General features: G+C 39.8%; 1 protein-coding gene across 2 annotated transcripts in view; it reads right to left on the reverse strand.

Annotated features, from left to right (window-relative positions):
* CHST9 (carbohydrate (N-acetylgalactosamine 4-0) sulfotransferase 9) overlaps positions 1–16,698 on the reverse strand; it is a 280,265-nt gene that overhangs the window by 139,718 nt on the left and 123,849 nt on the right. For both annotated transcript variants that reach the window (XM_010828955.1, XM_010828954.1), the window contains exon 3: positions 7,651–7,689. In XM_010828955.1, the coding sequence (XP_010827257.1) occupies positions 7,651–7,689 (39 nt within the window). The remainder of the gene's footprint in view (positions 1–7,650; positions 7,690–16,698) is intronic.

Here is a 16,698-nt window from a genome sequence, read left to right on the forward strand (position 1 = left end):
GAGTCTTCTCCAACACCACAGTTCAAAAGCATCAATTCTTCGGCACTCGGCTTTCTTCACAGTCCAACTTTCACATCTATACATGACCAGTGGAAAAACCATAGCCTTGACTAGATGGACCTTTGTTGGTAGAGTAATATCTCCAAATATGTAATATAGTATTATTAAATGACAAGAGCTTTTGTAAAGTCTGAACAAGTTAGGATGATATGCATTTTCAACCTTGATTCTAACTGGAAGACTGATTCTTAAAGTGAGAATAAAACATGTAGAATATTACAAAATATTAAAATCCAAGAAGTGTAGGCTTTTCAAGAATGACAGTTCATTTAAAAACATATTTGTCACCACATAACCTGGCTGATCGGAGAGGGCAATGGCACCCCACTCCAGTACTCTTGCCTGGAAAATCCCATGGATGGAGGGGCCTGGTGGGCTGCAGTTCATGGGGTCGCTAAGAGTCGGACACGACTGAGTGCCTTCACTTTCACTTTTCACTTTCATGCATTGGAGAAGGAAATGGCAACCCACTCCAATGTTCTTGCCTGGAGAATCCCAGGGACCGGGAAGCCTGGTGGGCTGTCGTCTCTGGGGTCAACTGAACTGACTTAGCAGCAGCAGCAGCAGCAACCTGGCTGATAACTCCATATGTTTAATGTTGGTCATCGATAATTAAGACAATGACAAACTAGGTCTCCTCATGCTTATTTTTGAGAGTTTCTTGATAGTGTATAAGAACTATGACAAAAAGCACTACAAAAATAGTACCAGTGCAGATAAAAATCATGCTAAATATGCATGCACTTGAAAATTTGTGTTCAATAACTGAGTACCCAGTAAGAAAGTGAACATGCTATTCCCACACAGATGGAAGGATTTATTCAGCATCTAACACTTTTAAATCTGAATGACTGCATGTACAATGTATGTTTAAAGTTTTAAAAATGAGATGCTATTGCTGTTTTAGAACATTTCAAAGAAGTGAAAAGCCCAGTTAAAGAGTAAATAGCAAGAACTGAGCTTGTAAAACAGATGTTCTACCATTTGCTGAATTTCCAATAATAAGTTTCACCTTTGAGTTGAGAGAAAAATAACACTGTTCTTTACCAGTAACTTTTCACAAATGATGCAAAGGAAAAAAATTCTTAAATTTTTGTGATGCTCTAATGTCGTAAATGGGACTGGTGATGGAAGTAAAGTCTGATGCTGTAAAGAGCAATATTGCATGAGAACCTGGAATGTTAGGTCCATGAATCAAGGTAAATTAGAAGTGGTCAAACAGAAGATGGCAAGAGTGAACACTGACATTCTAGGAATCAGTGAACTAAAATGGGAGAATTTAATTCAGATGACTATTATATCTACTACTGTGGGCAAGAATCCCTTAGAAGAAATGGAGTAAGCCTCATAGTCAACAAAAGAGTCCAAAATGCAGTACTTGGGTGCAATCTCAAAAATGACACAATGATCTCTGTTCGTTTCCAAGGCAAACCAATTTATATTACAGTGATCCAATGCCCCAACCAGTAATGCTGAAGAAGCTGAAATTGAATGGTTCTATGAAGACCTACAAGACCTTCTATAATGGACACCCAATAAAGATGTCCTTTTCATCACAGGTGACTGGAATGCAAAAGTAGGAAGTCGAGAGCTACCTGCAGTAACAGGCAAATTTGGCCTTGGAGTACAAAATAAAGCAGGTCAAAGGCTAACAGAGTTTTGCCAAGAGAATGCACTGGTCATAGCAAACACCCTCTTCCAACCAAAATCAGATTGATTATATTCTTTGCAGCCAAAGATGGAGAAGCTCTATAGAGTCAGCAAAAGCAAGACCAGGAGCTGACTGTGGCTCAGACTATGAACTCCTTATTGCAAAATTAAGACTTAAATAGAAGAAAGTAGGGAAAACCACTCAGAGAAGGCAATGGCACCCCACTCCAGTACTCTTGCTCAGAAAACCCCATGGATGGAGGGGCCTGGTGGGATGCAGTCCATGGGGTCGCTAGGAGTCGGACATGACTGAGCGACTTCACTTTATTTTTTCACTTTCATGCAATGGAGAAGGAAATGGCAACCCACTCCAGTGTTCTTGCCTGGAGAATCCCAGGGAGAGGGGAGCCTGGTGGGCTGCCATCTATGGGGTCGCACAGAGTCGGACACGACTGAAGCGACTTAGCAGTAGCAGCAGCGGGGAAAACCACTGGACCATTCAGGTATGACCTAAATCAAATTGCTTACGATTATACAGGAGAAGTGACAAATAGATCCAAGGGACTAGGTCTTATAGACAGAGAGTCTGAAAAACTATGAATGGAGGTTCATGACATTGTACAGGAGGCAGTGATCAAGATCATCCTCAAGAAAAAGAAATGCAAAAAGGCAAAATGGCTGCCTGAGGAGACCTTACAAATAGCTGGGAAAAGAAGAGAAGCTAAAGGTAAAGGGGAAAAGGAAAGATATACCCATTTGAATGCAGAGTTCCAAAAATAGCAAGGAGAGATAAGAAAGCCTTCCTCATGGATCAATGCGAAGAAATAGAGGAAAACAATAGAATGGGAAAGACTAAAGAAGTCTTCAAGAAAATTAGAGATACCAAAGGAACATTTCATGAAAAGATGGGCACAATAAAGGACAGAAATGGCATGGACCTAACAGAAGCAGAAGATATTAAGAAGAAGTGGCAAGAATACACAGAAGAACTATACAAGAAAGATCTTAATGACCCAGATAACAACGATGGTGTGATCACTCACTTAGAGTCAGACATCCTGGAATGTGAAGTCAAATGGGTTTTAGGAAGCATCACTACAAACAAAGCTAGTGGAGGTGGTGGAATCCCAATTGAGCTATTTCAAATCCTAAAAGATGATGCTGTGAAACTGCTGCACTCAATATGCCAGCAATTTTGGAAAACTCAGCAGTGGCCACAGGAGTGGAAAAGTTCAGTGTTCATTCCAATCCCAAAGAAAGGCAATGCCAAAGAATGTTTAAACTACTGCACAATTGCACTCATCTCACACGCAGCAATGTAATGCTCAAAATTCTCCAGCCAGGTTTCAGCAGTATGTGAACTGTGAACTTCCAGATGTTCTAGCTCGATTTAGAAAAGGCAGAGGAACCAAAGATCAAAGTGGCAACATCCATGGGATCATCGAAAAAGCAAGAGAGTTCCAGAAAAACATCTACTTTTGCTTTGACTAGACCAAAGCCTTTAACTGTGTGGATCACAACAAACTGTGGGAAATTCAAGAGATGGGAATACTAGACCACCTTACCTGTTCCTGAGAATTCTTTATGCAGGTCAAGAAGCAACAGTTAGAACTGAATATGGAACAACAGACTGGTTCCAAATCAGAAAAGGATTATGTCAAGGCTGTATGGTAAAGAATCGAGCTGCCAATGTAGGAGACATGGGTTTGATTCCTGGGTTGAGAAGACACCCTGGAGAAGGAAGTGGCACCCTCTCAAGTATTCTTGCCTAGGAAATTTCATAGACAGAGAAGCCAGGTGACTACAGTCCACGAGGTCACAAAGAATCAGACACAACTCAGCAACTTAACAATACCACCATCTTAAATGAAAAGAATGCAAAGTCATTTTGAAACATTCATTATCATCCCTACTGATAACTCCATTCTCTGGTCCATTAGGACTATTCTTTACTTCATACTTAGCTGAATTTGAAAGTGTTCTCCTTTTTGGAAAAATTGGAATAGTATCTGTTTAACCGATGGTGTCTCTTGATAGTCTAGCTTAGTAAGCCTTGTAATATCTCTTTTTCTAAATAATAATTTATGAAGCATTTTTCTCTGCAAGAATTCTTCTTTGTGTTTTTGTTGTTGTCTTCTAAAAAACAAGAATTCCTAACCTCAAAAGGGGTTTTTTTTTCTCCTAAGAGAAAAGTAACTTCACACTCCATAGAGTTTTTATGTAGAAATCTATGGAATATAGCTGGTTATTTTTTTCTATTTTTTTGGTCAGGACAAATAGATAATTGTTGATGTTGGGAACTTGCCTCCTGGCATTTTTCTATTTACCATTTCACCTCCATATATTTTTAATATTCTTTACCAACCCAAACAGCCAAATTTAGCTTTGATGTTGCTGGCCACATTTTATGAATTTGACATGGGTTTCCAAATTCAATGTCAAGATGCATATGCTTTGAATTACCTTTTGAAAATGGCTAAGCTTACCATAGCTTTTGAAAAATGGTATCAGGTTATCCATACTCTCTTGTGACTCATTCCTAGCTTATCAAAAAGAGCATCATACTTGAAACTACAGCCAGGGCTGCAATCAGGACACAAACAACTTTCTCCCACAAGAAGCTAAATGGACTATAGAATAATTTTATTTCACTGTCTTTACTAAACAACTCAGTCTAAACTAACAAACTTTGGGACATGATTCATTCAGTTACATAATGAAATATGAGCCATTTAGGAATTTTTGTAGTGTTGATCCATACGCAGATTGTAGAGCTATTTTAATAAAGAACTGACAGTAAGTAGAATCAGACACAAAATTGAGAACCTTAGGAATGATCCAACCAACTTTTCAGGAATTTCTTATCAACAGCTCTTGCATACAACAGAAATTAATACTGCATCATAAAGTAATTATATATACTCCAGTAATAAAATTTTTAAAAAACTACTATAAAAAAAAATCCCTTGCAAGTGATGGCCCAACTTCTGTAAAGTGTTACTCACATAAGTTTATTCTTCCCAGACCTGGAGAAGTTTCCTAGTTAGGAAGTTATTTCTTTTTTTGAGTAAAAACACACCTCTGTAACTTTCATCTTAGTGCAAGATTCTTTAAACAAAGAATTAACCAACCCTACTCACTCAGTAGGGCTTCCCTGGTGGCTTAGTGGTGAAGAATCCAGCTGTGGTGCAGGGGACCGCCTGCAATGCATGTGACACAGACTGGATCCCTGGGTCAGGAAGATCCCCTGGAGGAGGAAATGGCAACCCACTCCAGTATTCTCGCCTGGAGAATCCCATGGACGGAGGAGCCTGGTGGGCTACAGTCCATGGGGTCACAAAGAGTAGGACATGATTGAGTGACTTCACTTTCACTTTCTTTCTTTCTTGCCTTGGAAACCCCACCGACAGAGGAGCCTGGTGAGCTACAGTCCAAGGCGTTGAAGAGTCAGACAACTTAGCGACTAAACTACTACCATTACCAGTCACTCAAAAATTGAGGGTCCTGGAACTCCCTATTTTTCTCTACCATATTTATTCTTCTAAATTCTTTCTCCCGCAGCTGGGAGACGGACCCACTATAAGCAAAAGGGTGCTGGGTTGTGCTTAGCTGCTCAGTCATGTCCAACTCTTTGTGATCCCATGGACTATAGCCCACCAGGCTCCTCCGTCCATGGAATTCTCCAGACAAGAATACTGGAGTGGGTTGCCAAGCCTCCCCCCAGGGGATCTTCCCAACCCAGGGATTGAACCTAAGTCTCCCACATTGCAGGCAGATTCTTTACCATCTGAACCACCAGGGAAGCCCCAAGCAAAAGGGTGTACTGTCTAATTCAGCAGGCAGGACACAGAATCTGAGCAGAATGGAAGATAATGAATACAAAGAAATCCAGGCAGGAAGTAAGAAGCAGGAGTGCCTATGATGTTATTGGTATCTCAGGCACATGCTTTACAAAGATGCAGACATTCAGAGAAGAACCACAAACTGAACATGGTTATACTTCTGGCCACATTGGCAATGGTTATGTCTCAGTTTTGAAAACTCAGACTGTCTTTACGAATGCAGATTTCCTGAGGGCAGGATTTGTGTTCTTTGAAACGATGAGGAGCCAAAATATTTTCCCCAATAATTTGAGCTCTGTGTGTCAGTTATCCTTGACTTCACTTCCTCACAGAAAGTTTCTTCCGCTTTCTCACAGAAATAGAACATACTGACAAGCTGCGGGATCAGTTGAGGCGAGTTAGCTCCATTAAAGAAGGGAGTTTCCTCAGAACCCTGGTAATCAGTGTTTGCCTTAAAAAGACGGTCTAATTGTTGAAAAATATTTTACTAAGCAAGAAACCTAACACTTTGTTGAAAGGATTGCACTTTGATTTGGAAAGAAAGCTTAGGAGGGTGGGACTCTGGGAAGAATAAGGAATGAAGAAATCTGAGTTCTTCTCTTGTCTCTGTTGCTAGTCCCTTATGTCACCTTGGTCACGCAGCATATTAGAATCCACAAGCATGGAGGGGACTTAAAGAGGCATCTGGTTTAACACTTTGCCCAGCTTAGCTTTCATCTCAACAATAAAGTTTCTTTACGCCCATACCTACAGGATCATAGCAATAGCGGTTCAGAAACAGTATAAACAATTTTCCCCCAAGGAGCAATAATGGAGGTGATCACATCTGTGAGGACGCCAGACACTTTCTTGACTTCACTTTTTTTTTTTTTTTTTTGGCATTCATGATAAGGTTTTAAAAGAGCCACAGGGAGAAGGCAAACAATAACATTTAAAAGGGAAATCGTGTCTAAGATGAACCCTAACAATGGGAAGGAGAAAAGAGACAGGGGCTTAGACTACTTTAACATTTTTGGTTTTGGATTAACACAAATTTTGGCTTTCTGTTGACTGCATTGTTTGCAAACATTAACACATCATTACCAGATCAGAAAAAAAAAAAAGGAAGTTGAAAGAAGACAGTATTTGGGAGTAACATGTTGGTGAAAACTTAGCAAGGGAGGTGGGAATTCCCTGGTGGTCCAGTGCTTAGGACTCCATGCTTCCACCGAAGCGTGCGAGGGTTCGATTTCTGGTCAAGGAACTAAGATCCCGCATGTGGCAAGATGTGGCCAAAAAAATAAATAATAATAATAAACAAAAATAAAAAAACACTCAGTTAAAAAAAATAAAATAATGGTTAAAAAATCTTAGGATGGGTGGGGGGCATGGGTACATATGCCAAATTAGAATTCTCTGTGAATACTGACAATTTTCGGGCACTGGGAACTGGAAAATTGCCCTTATGCAAATATTTACTTGGCAAATGAAACTTTATCTTACCATACATGACTTTAAGCCAAAAGCCTAGTGATGAAAATATGGAAATGTCAAAATGTATTTCTGTATCAGATAGCAAATACTGGCCCCTACTGTGTGCAATGGCACTGTGCCAAAGCACCATTTACTTCTGCATATATCTTAGGATTTAGAAGTGGAGAAATCTTAAAATTCCTTCAAAATGTAAAGACTCTTCTTGCTTAATTGACACCACCCTGAAAAACATCAACTACATAAATGACTTCAAGAAAAATAATTAAGGTTCACAGATATTTAGGGAAATGAAACAGTTGTCAACAACTACAACCTTCACATTTTGAAGTTGGTGGTTGCAACACTTACTTTTTAAATAGGTAATCATGGAAAAATTGAGTAACATGCCATCTCATTTTCATCTGAATAGAAAGGTGGGATGAAAAGGACATGACTTATGTGAAAGTGAAAAAGCAAAATGTGTTCATTTATTTTCATTAATTCAAAGTCAATCAAGTCTAGATTTACAAACTACTGCATTTTTAAGGTGAGTTTTTGAATATTATAATGCAAATCGGTTGTGTTTTTTTTCAAGGTGGAAGTAAAAACATGACATAAAGCTGAGGCCAATTAGTCAGCATCTTACCTGAAGTCGCTCTTTGTTCTCTTCTCTTCTCTACTTTCCCTGCAATAAGAAGTGGCGGATCAGTTGCAATATGCAGCTGTGAGAAAATGATGTAACTAAGACAGAAGCCCAGTTTATCGCAATTTCCAGACACAGTCACTAGGTCAGCCATCTTCAACATTTTTCCCGAGATGACTGGGCACAGAGGAAAGGGCTGAACAATATTTTCAGATCAATTTACAAAAGTCAAAAATTAATGAATATGCATTAAATATGCTGCTGGGTTTAAAAAAATCTTGTTAGAGCCATTTACTCAACAGTAAAATTAAGAGTGCAAACCCCACCCATAGGACAAATCCCCATGTTCCATGTGCGGGTAAACACGTAACTAAGATAAGACCGTGCCCTCTTATGACCTACTTGGGAAGATAAAGGACAGAAAATACGACATGAAACAAGATGCGCCCTCAAAGGGCATGTGCGTGTGTGCGTGTGTGCTCAGTCATGTCTGACTCTCTGCAATGCTGTGGACTGTAGCCCACCAGGCTCCTCTATCCATGGTATAAATGTTTAAAATGCTAGAGGGTGAAATGATTAGTTTTAAGAAATAAAGGGGTGCCCATGAAGTTATGGAGAATACTTAACTTAAAAATCAAATATGGAGTATTTGATTTGAACCTTGAAGACATATGTAATTTGGGGAATTTTAAATAAGGAAAGGATTAATTCTTGACCAAAGAAATAGTATAGATTCTGTGCATGCATACATGTATGCTATGTCACTTCAGTTGTGTTTGACTCTGTGACCTTATGGACTGTAGTCGGCTGGGTTCCTCTGTCCCTGGGATTCTCCAGGCAAGAATACTGGAATGGGTTGCCATGCCTTCCTCCAGGGGTCCTTCCCAACCCAGGCACTGAACATGAGTTTCTTACATCTCCTACACTGGCAAAGTGAAAGTGAAGTCGCTCAGTCGTGTCTGACTCTTTGTGACCCTATGGACTGTAGCCCACCAGGCTCCTCCGTCCATGGGATTTTTCCAGGCAAGAATACTAGAGTAGGTTGCCATTTCCTTCTCCAGGGGATCTTCCTGACCCAGGGATCAAAACAGGGTCTCCTGTACTGCAGGCGGACTCTTTACTGTCTGAAATCCCATTGGCAGGCAAGTCCTTTACCACAGGTGCCACCTGGGAAGACCTATGGGTTTTGTAGGACAGGGCTGTCCTACAAAACCCATAGGTCACCTTTAGGACTTGCCTTAAGAACTCAAATGAACAGAGTTTTGCATAGGAGGAGGGCTATCTGAGAAGTTGGGCAAGAGGTTGAGTATGTCAGTGGGAGCAAAGAGGAGGGAAGTGATGGGTGCAGAGGAGACGGCAGGAAAGCAGAGCTCACAGGGCCCAGGGGTTTACAAATTGTAAGTGCAAGGGAAAAGGAAAGGTCAAAATGAATGGCTATCTAGGTGTCTCTGGGTGTGGTGATGCAATTCAGGGAAACGGTAAACATGATGGGGACATGGGAATGATGAGTTCAGTTTTAGGCTTAATGAGTTTGAAGTGCTATGGGGACTTGGAGCTTGGGAGGGTGATTGGAATTGAAATTACAGACGTAGAAAATGGCCATCTTAAGAAGGTGGCTGGAGCTGAAAGGGGAAATAGAAACATACAGGCAGACAGAACAGGGAAAGGTCCCAGACTGAAGACAGGGAACAAGAAAGCAAAAAACACGATTTGTGCTTTGTGATGGAGGATGAGGAGAAGACAGAGGAAGCAGAGGTCCACGAGACCAACCGAACAGAGTCAGGTACCACAAATAAAGTTTTAGGAAGTATGGAATGGGGCTACCAACAGCATCCGAAGCAGCTGAGTTCACGAGGTTGTTGCTAGACTGTGAGAGAGAAGTTTTAGCAGAGAGAGGGTGGGGAACATGAGAGGCCTTGAAGGTCTACAGAGTACTGGGTGATGAGGAAGATGAGGCCGAGGAGGAAATGACTTGTCCATGATACCTGCCAAACATGTGTGAGATGGGGCGATAGTTTGAGCAGGAGTTAGGTCAGGTTTCTGGGATACCTTAGCATGTTTATGAGCTTAGATCAGAAGGTTGGCACCAGGGCAATGGTGTGTGTAAACGCCCCTGTTGAGGTGAGAGCCTTGATTCTGTGATGGGTAAGTAAAGGCTACCCTTCTAGCCATCACTTTCTTGTTAGTTATTAACTTTTCACAGACGGAGCTGGTTACTGAGAGGTTATGGAAGCTGCATGTAAACTTCCCACAAGGCCTTTAAACTATAAGGTGGAAAACATATAAGCCTTCTCTTGTGTAGCTGCCCGAAGGGGAGAATTTATTTAACTGGCATCCTGATTAATTTCATATTCTATTCATTTGAGTGATTTACAGAGTACTTGTTTGATGTAATTTGTTTCAATGATTCAAATAGATAAATGGCATTAATAGCACATTTAAAGGTTTCATTCATTACCAAGTGTGATGGGATATCTCCTCATTCAAGATTTTTATTGGGCAAGCCACTATGTATGCTTGATTATAAATTTTTGTATACTAGAGGCCTCAAACATTTTCATGAATTTTTACAAAAATGTTATTCAAGTCCTGAATTATTAAAAAATAATTAAAAAAAGACATTAAAAACTATTCTCATTGGAGAGTCTTTAACTTGTATGAGTCATAAATCCTGAAAGCTCACAATGAATGTACTGAAAGTAAATAATGGGTTATGGTAGACAGTCTCGAAGGTGATCCCAATGATCTTCTTCCCTCCTCCAGGCATTTGTATCCTTGTGTTGTCTGCTCCCACACTGAATCAGATTGACTTGTATAACCAGTAGGATTTGTAGAAATAATGTGATTTCCAAGGCTGGGCCTCAAAAAACATTATGGCTTCTGTTTTGTTCTCTCTCAGATTACTTCCTTGGAGAGAAACCAGATAATATGTTAAGAAGACACTCTTCCTAAGGAGAGACCCATGTGGCAAAAAACTGAGGTCTCCTGTCAATACTACTGAGACCTCCTGTCAATAGCCAATGAGGAACCGAGGACTCCAGAACAGCCAATGTGCAACTGAGGCCTCTAGCTAATAGCCAATGAAGAATTAAGGCCTCCGGAATGGCCAATGAGCAACTGAGGCTTTCAATTAGCAGCCACTGAGAAACTGAGGCCTGCTGCCAGCAGTCTTTATCGACTTGCCAGGCTAATGAGCAGCCCCTTATGCAGCCCAGCCCCAGTCAAACCTTCACATGGTTGCAGCTCAGGACACCTTGACTGTAACTTCATGGGAGACCCTGACCCAGAACCACCCAATCAGCCACTCCAGAGTTCCCCACAGAAACTGTGACATGAAAAATGTCTGCTGCTGTTCTCAACTGCTAAGTTTTGGGTAAACTGTCATACAGTAATACACAACTAATACTATGGGATAATTTTATTATGAAAGTTTGGGTTAATTTATCAATTAATAGAATATGCATGTGTGTGTGTTAGTCACTCCATTGTGTCTGACTCTTTGTGACCCCATGGACTGTAGTCCACCAGGCTTCTCTCCGTGGAATTCTCCAGGCAAGAATATTGGAATGGGTTGCCATTTCCTTTTCCAGGGGATCTTCCTGACCCAGGAATTGAACCTGGGTCTCCTGCATTGCAGGCAGACCCTTTACAAACTGAGCCATAGGGAATATGCATTAAAGGATGTTAATTTTTGCAGATAGATCAGTCTCCCTGCCTTTCTCATCTGTAAGGTAGAGATCAGAGCCTGCTTATCTGGAATGTTGTGAGGATGAACTAATTTCATATGCAGAGCCAGCAGGAAGTGGAGGTTACATACAAAATACTGGCATTCAAGGTTTCAGAAGGGAGGCTGGAAGGCATTGTTGATAACAATTTTTCACTGAGATGTCAAACAGTTCTCTGCCCTTATGACATATGAAAGGGCTCTGTAAACTATGGCATTCTATATAAATGTTATGTATTAGTTTTATTATGGTATTAGTTCTGGTATAGGAAACAGATTTCTGTTCTTAGTTACATATACACTAAACTTCAAGTTAGAAAAATAAACACTGGATAAATAAGACAATCTTATATTTATCAAGAGACACAGAGATTACACCACTTAACTGTAGATAAGCCTCTAGGTTTCTTTTTAAGTCTCTTTATCTTGCTCTGTATGGGTGACTGTATCTCTTAGTGTTCACCATCACTGGGAAGAGATGATGCCGAGACCTATGTCTTTAGCTCCAAAATCCAGCTAGGTGTTAGGTCCACTGGAAATATCTATATCTGCATTTTCTACTTCACAAAAGTCCTTAAGTCAAATCATTATATTCCCCTCCAAAACTGCTTATCTTTAGTGCTATCCTGCTCAGGCAATTGGACATAAAACCTAAGACTCATCAGCTCCTGCCATTCACTCACCCTCAGACCGTTCTGTTCTCTCTACAGGGCCTATCAGAGCTGACCTCTCCTTTCTCACTGCCACTGACCTGGTTCATAAACTTGATAATTCTTCCTGGGGTTATTTTCTATAGGCTCCCAACTGATTTCATCAGTTTTATGGATGGTTTTTCCATCCTTGTGGTTTGATCCCTGTTAAAATACACATTCCCTCATATGAAACTGATGACCCTGGAAGACTTGGTCATGACCTACCTTCTGCTACAACCCCTGAAACACCGTACAGAATACTGACCAATTATACCAGGAATTGGACCTCCCCCTCCAACTCCCTGTGCATGATGTTTATACTTCCTGGAATATCCTATAATGTCCTTCCTGCCCATCAAAACTCTATTCATCGTTCAGAGCTTAGCTCAGATGCAGGCCCTTCTGTGATGTCTCTGGCTTTGTGTCACTCCCCCCAACTTCCCATTCCCTGCAGAATTAATCGCCCTTCTTTCTATGCTCCTTTAGCCTTTGGCTTCCCTCATAGCTCAGTTGGTAAACAAACAGCCTGCAATGCTGGAGACCCTGCATTGGTTCGATCCCTGGTTGGGAAGATCCCCTGGAGAAGGGAAAGGCTACCCACTCCAGTAATTGGGCCTGGAAAATCCCATGGACTGTATGGTCCACGGGGTTGCAAAGAGTTGGACACGACTGAGCAACTTTCACTTTCACTTTTGCCTTTTATTTGTTCCTTTGCTACAGCACTAACTCCAGTGTTTGGTTTATAATCAGTTGCGTGTTTATTTCCCAACTTGACTGTGTTTTCCTTTAGGATAAGAGGTGTATCCTGTGCCTCTCTCTGTCTCCTCATGCCTCACAGTGCCTGGAGCACAGATGCTTGGGATTGAGTGGACACAGAGTTGTGTAATATCCCAACCCTCCTTAAATGCTAAAGAACACAAAATCAATTTTAGTGTTGCTAACATTGAGTGCAAGTACAACCAAGAACAGAGCTTTTACCGGGTATCTACATTACAACTGACAACCTAGGAAACTATTACATTAGAAAAGTGGGTGATAAATTAAGAGAGGCTTTCAGAATAATGAACATGCATTTTGCCCTAGTTGTGCTTTATTGTACCAGAGACTCTACTTGAAGAACAAAACATTAAAGTATGGTGCGCACCTTACTTCTCTCTAAAGCTGGATATAGGACTTCACCTGTGAGGAACCAAAATGGACAGTAATCTCATAAAAATGGAATTTGAAGGGTCTAACTTTTTTCTGAGAAAATGTATTTAGTTGAATATTAAAATGGCACATCTCATGATGATTTATTTATATAAACGGAGTCGATATTTTTAAAAGCTGTTTTAGACTTGGGGTTGATATGGTTTTAGGGAGTAACATTAAGTATATACCCACTTGTAGCACATTTCAGTACTTCATTACGTAAGTAGTTCCTTAATTGAAGTAATGGTTTCTGGTCTTTTCAAACAACAGGCACATAAATGCCTAGCCAGTAACGACTCACCAATAACAAGCAGGGCATTTGTATCACAACTCAGAATCTTATGTCACTTCTAATGAAAAGAAAATGTTGTGCATGCATACATAGGTATTTGTATGTATGCATATATACAAATAGTGGGTATACATGTATATATATGTACAGATGTGCACATACATATGAAATGTATGTCAATATGTACACATACATAGAAGGCATTACATATATGTACCTGTGACACATCCTGTAATTTTACAACCAGACATAGTCTAATCTCCAAAATATGCTCTTTCTTCTACCTGCTTCCATGGGTGTGTAATAAAGTCTGTCATAGAATCTTATCAAGCTTCCCTTACTGCACACCAATTTCTCAGGCGCCAATTCTGAGTGTGTGTTCACTCGCAGGCATTTTATCTGCCCTGCTCTGAGAGGTATTATTAATCACATCCTGTTGCTAGGATACCTGAGAATGTTCATTTATGTCCGATGTTTCTTTGGCAAAATGCACCATGAAGGAGGCATAGAATCATGACAAGGAAAATTACTGTGCACATGCTACTCATTAAAAAAAAAAAGCAGAAAGGGCAGGGAGAGTAGCATAGCTACCAGATAATATAATGTGAACTCTTATGAATTCTTTTTTAATACCATTTTGTTTCACTTAGCTTTTAATGGAAAAATGCTGGCAATATTTCTAGATAATGACAATCCGTAGTACTTCTTTACTTCTTAGGAAAAGTGGAAGGAGGTAGGGTTTTAATTTTGTTTACTTTAGAGAAGGGGCTTTAAGATTACTCGCTTTGGATGTCTCCATGAGAGATGGGGTTACTAGGTCACAGTGCTAGTTGATTTGCAGAGATAACCTAAACCCCAGGTTACCACTATTGGCATGTTTAGCTATCTTAATGAAAGACTTATGAGAAAAGTAATCTACAGAATATGCATTTGGGTAATGGGAGAAAAAATACCTTTATCAATATCTCTAAAAAAATTACTGTTGTTTTGGATATTAGTATTCCAAAAATTCTAGCTTATCTTTGGAACATGAATATATAAAATTCACCTAAATGCAAGATTTTCTTAGTCAATCTCTTCCCAGAGGAAATGGCATGATATAGTGAAATAAATGCCGACTTTGGTGTTAGATGGATTGACTTCTTGTCTTAACCACTGGTACCTATGGCTATGTTAACCCTGGGAACAAATCATAGAGGATTTCCCCAAAACTTGTTTTTTTCTGTTTCCTCCTCCTTTTTCCAGTACGGTGTGTGTGTGTGTACAAGATGTGTGTATACACACACATACACACACACACCGTACTGGAAAAAGGAGGAGATATATGTGTATATATATATATATATACACACACTATCTGTTTATTGATACACTATCTATCTATTTCTAACTACCTACCTCTTATATTTCAACTGAAAGCAGAAACAATTTTGAGTTTTACTTCCATTATTTTTCTAAGTGGTATTAAGAGAGTTCTATTATTGTAATCATGCTAATAACTGTAGCTAATGTTTATTAAACAATATCTATGTGCTCACTGCTGTTATCAGCACATTATATATGGTAATTTATTTTATCTTCACAGTATTATGAGGCTTGTATTATGTATTATGAATATTTTATTATGTTTATGAATACATAATTATGTATTATGAATTTTAAACCTATTTTCAGGTAAGAACACATGGTAGAAATTTCTTAAATAACTTTGCCAAATCACTGACTTACTAGTGGCAAATAAATAATGAGAGGACAAAAAATAGTTGGGGTGAAAAGGTAGGGAGGAGTAAGGAGTGCGATATCAATCCGTAAGCTGTACATAATCAGTCTCTAGGTTTGAAAGTTAGCTTGAATAAATTATTTTTAAAAATATTTGTATAGACTTAAAAAACTAGCTGCCTATTATTTATCAAATTATTTGCTTGAATGAATAAACTGCTTATTTTAACTGCTAAGTGCCTGATCATAGTATTTCAGGAGCAGAATGTCAGAAAGATCTTCAGATTTTGAACTTTTTTTTAGTAGATTAGTATTTATTTAGTTGTTGTTGTTCCATCGGTAAGTTGTGTCTGACTCCTTGCGACCCAATGGACTGCAGCACGCCAGCCTTCCTTGTCCCTCATCATCTCCCAGAGTCTGCTCAAACTCATGCCCACTGAGTCAGTGATGCCATCCAACCATCTCATCCTCTGTGGTCCCCTTCTCCTCATGCCTGCAATTTTTCCCAGCATCAGGGTCTTTTCCAATTTATTTAGTACCTACTATGAATTTGGCACTCTAATAACACTTATAAATCTTCACAATAAGCTGAAAGCTGTTTTAGGCTTGGTATTATATGACGTCATGGGAAAATATTAAATATAGAATATATATCCATTTATATATTACATTTCAGTGCTGAAGTATAGAACTACTTCCAAGATTGGAGTGATTGCTTCTCATCTTTTAAAACCACAGGTTCATATATGGCACTCCAATGACGTCTCATGAATAATGAGCAGGGCATTTGTGTCACAACTCAGTATCTCATGTCACTTCTACTGAAAAGAAAATTTTGTGCACACATATAGTTGTATGACTCTCCCAACTCAAGGATCGAATCCGGGTGTCCCATGTTGCAGGCAGATTCTTTACTGTCTGAGCCACCAGAGAAGCCCATGTATGTTTTCAGTTCAGCCACTCAGTCATGTCCGACTCTTTGTGACCCCATGGATTGCACCACGCCAGGATTCCCTGGCTGTCACCAACTCCTGGAGCTTACTCAAACTCATGTCCATTGAGTCGATGATGCCATCCAACCATCTCATCTTCTGTCGTCCTCTTCTCCTCTCCTCTTCAATTTTTCCCAGCATCAGGGTTTTTTCCAATGAGTCAGTTCTTCGCATCAGGTGGCCAAAGTACTGGAGCTTCAGCTTCAGCATCAGGCCGTCCAATGAATATTCAGGACTGATTTCCTTTAGAACTGACTGGTTTTATCTCTTTGCAGTCCAAGGGACTATCAGGAGTCTTCTCCAACACCACAGTTCAAAAGCATCAATTCTTTGGTGCTCAGCTTTCTTTATAGTCCAACTCTCACAACCATACAAGACTACTGGAAAAATCATAGCTTTGACTAGACTGACATTTGTTGGCAAAGTAATGTCTCTGCTTTT

This window comes from Bison bison, unplaced genomic scaffold (genome assembly GCF_000754665.1).
Source record: "Bison bison bison isolate TAMUID 2011002044 unplaced genomic scaffold, Bison_UMD1.0 scf7180017864498, whole genome shotgun sequence".
NCBI lineage: Eukaryota > Metazoa > Chordata > Mammalia > Artiodactyla > Bovidae > Bison > Bison bison.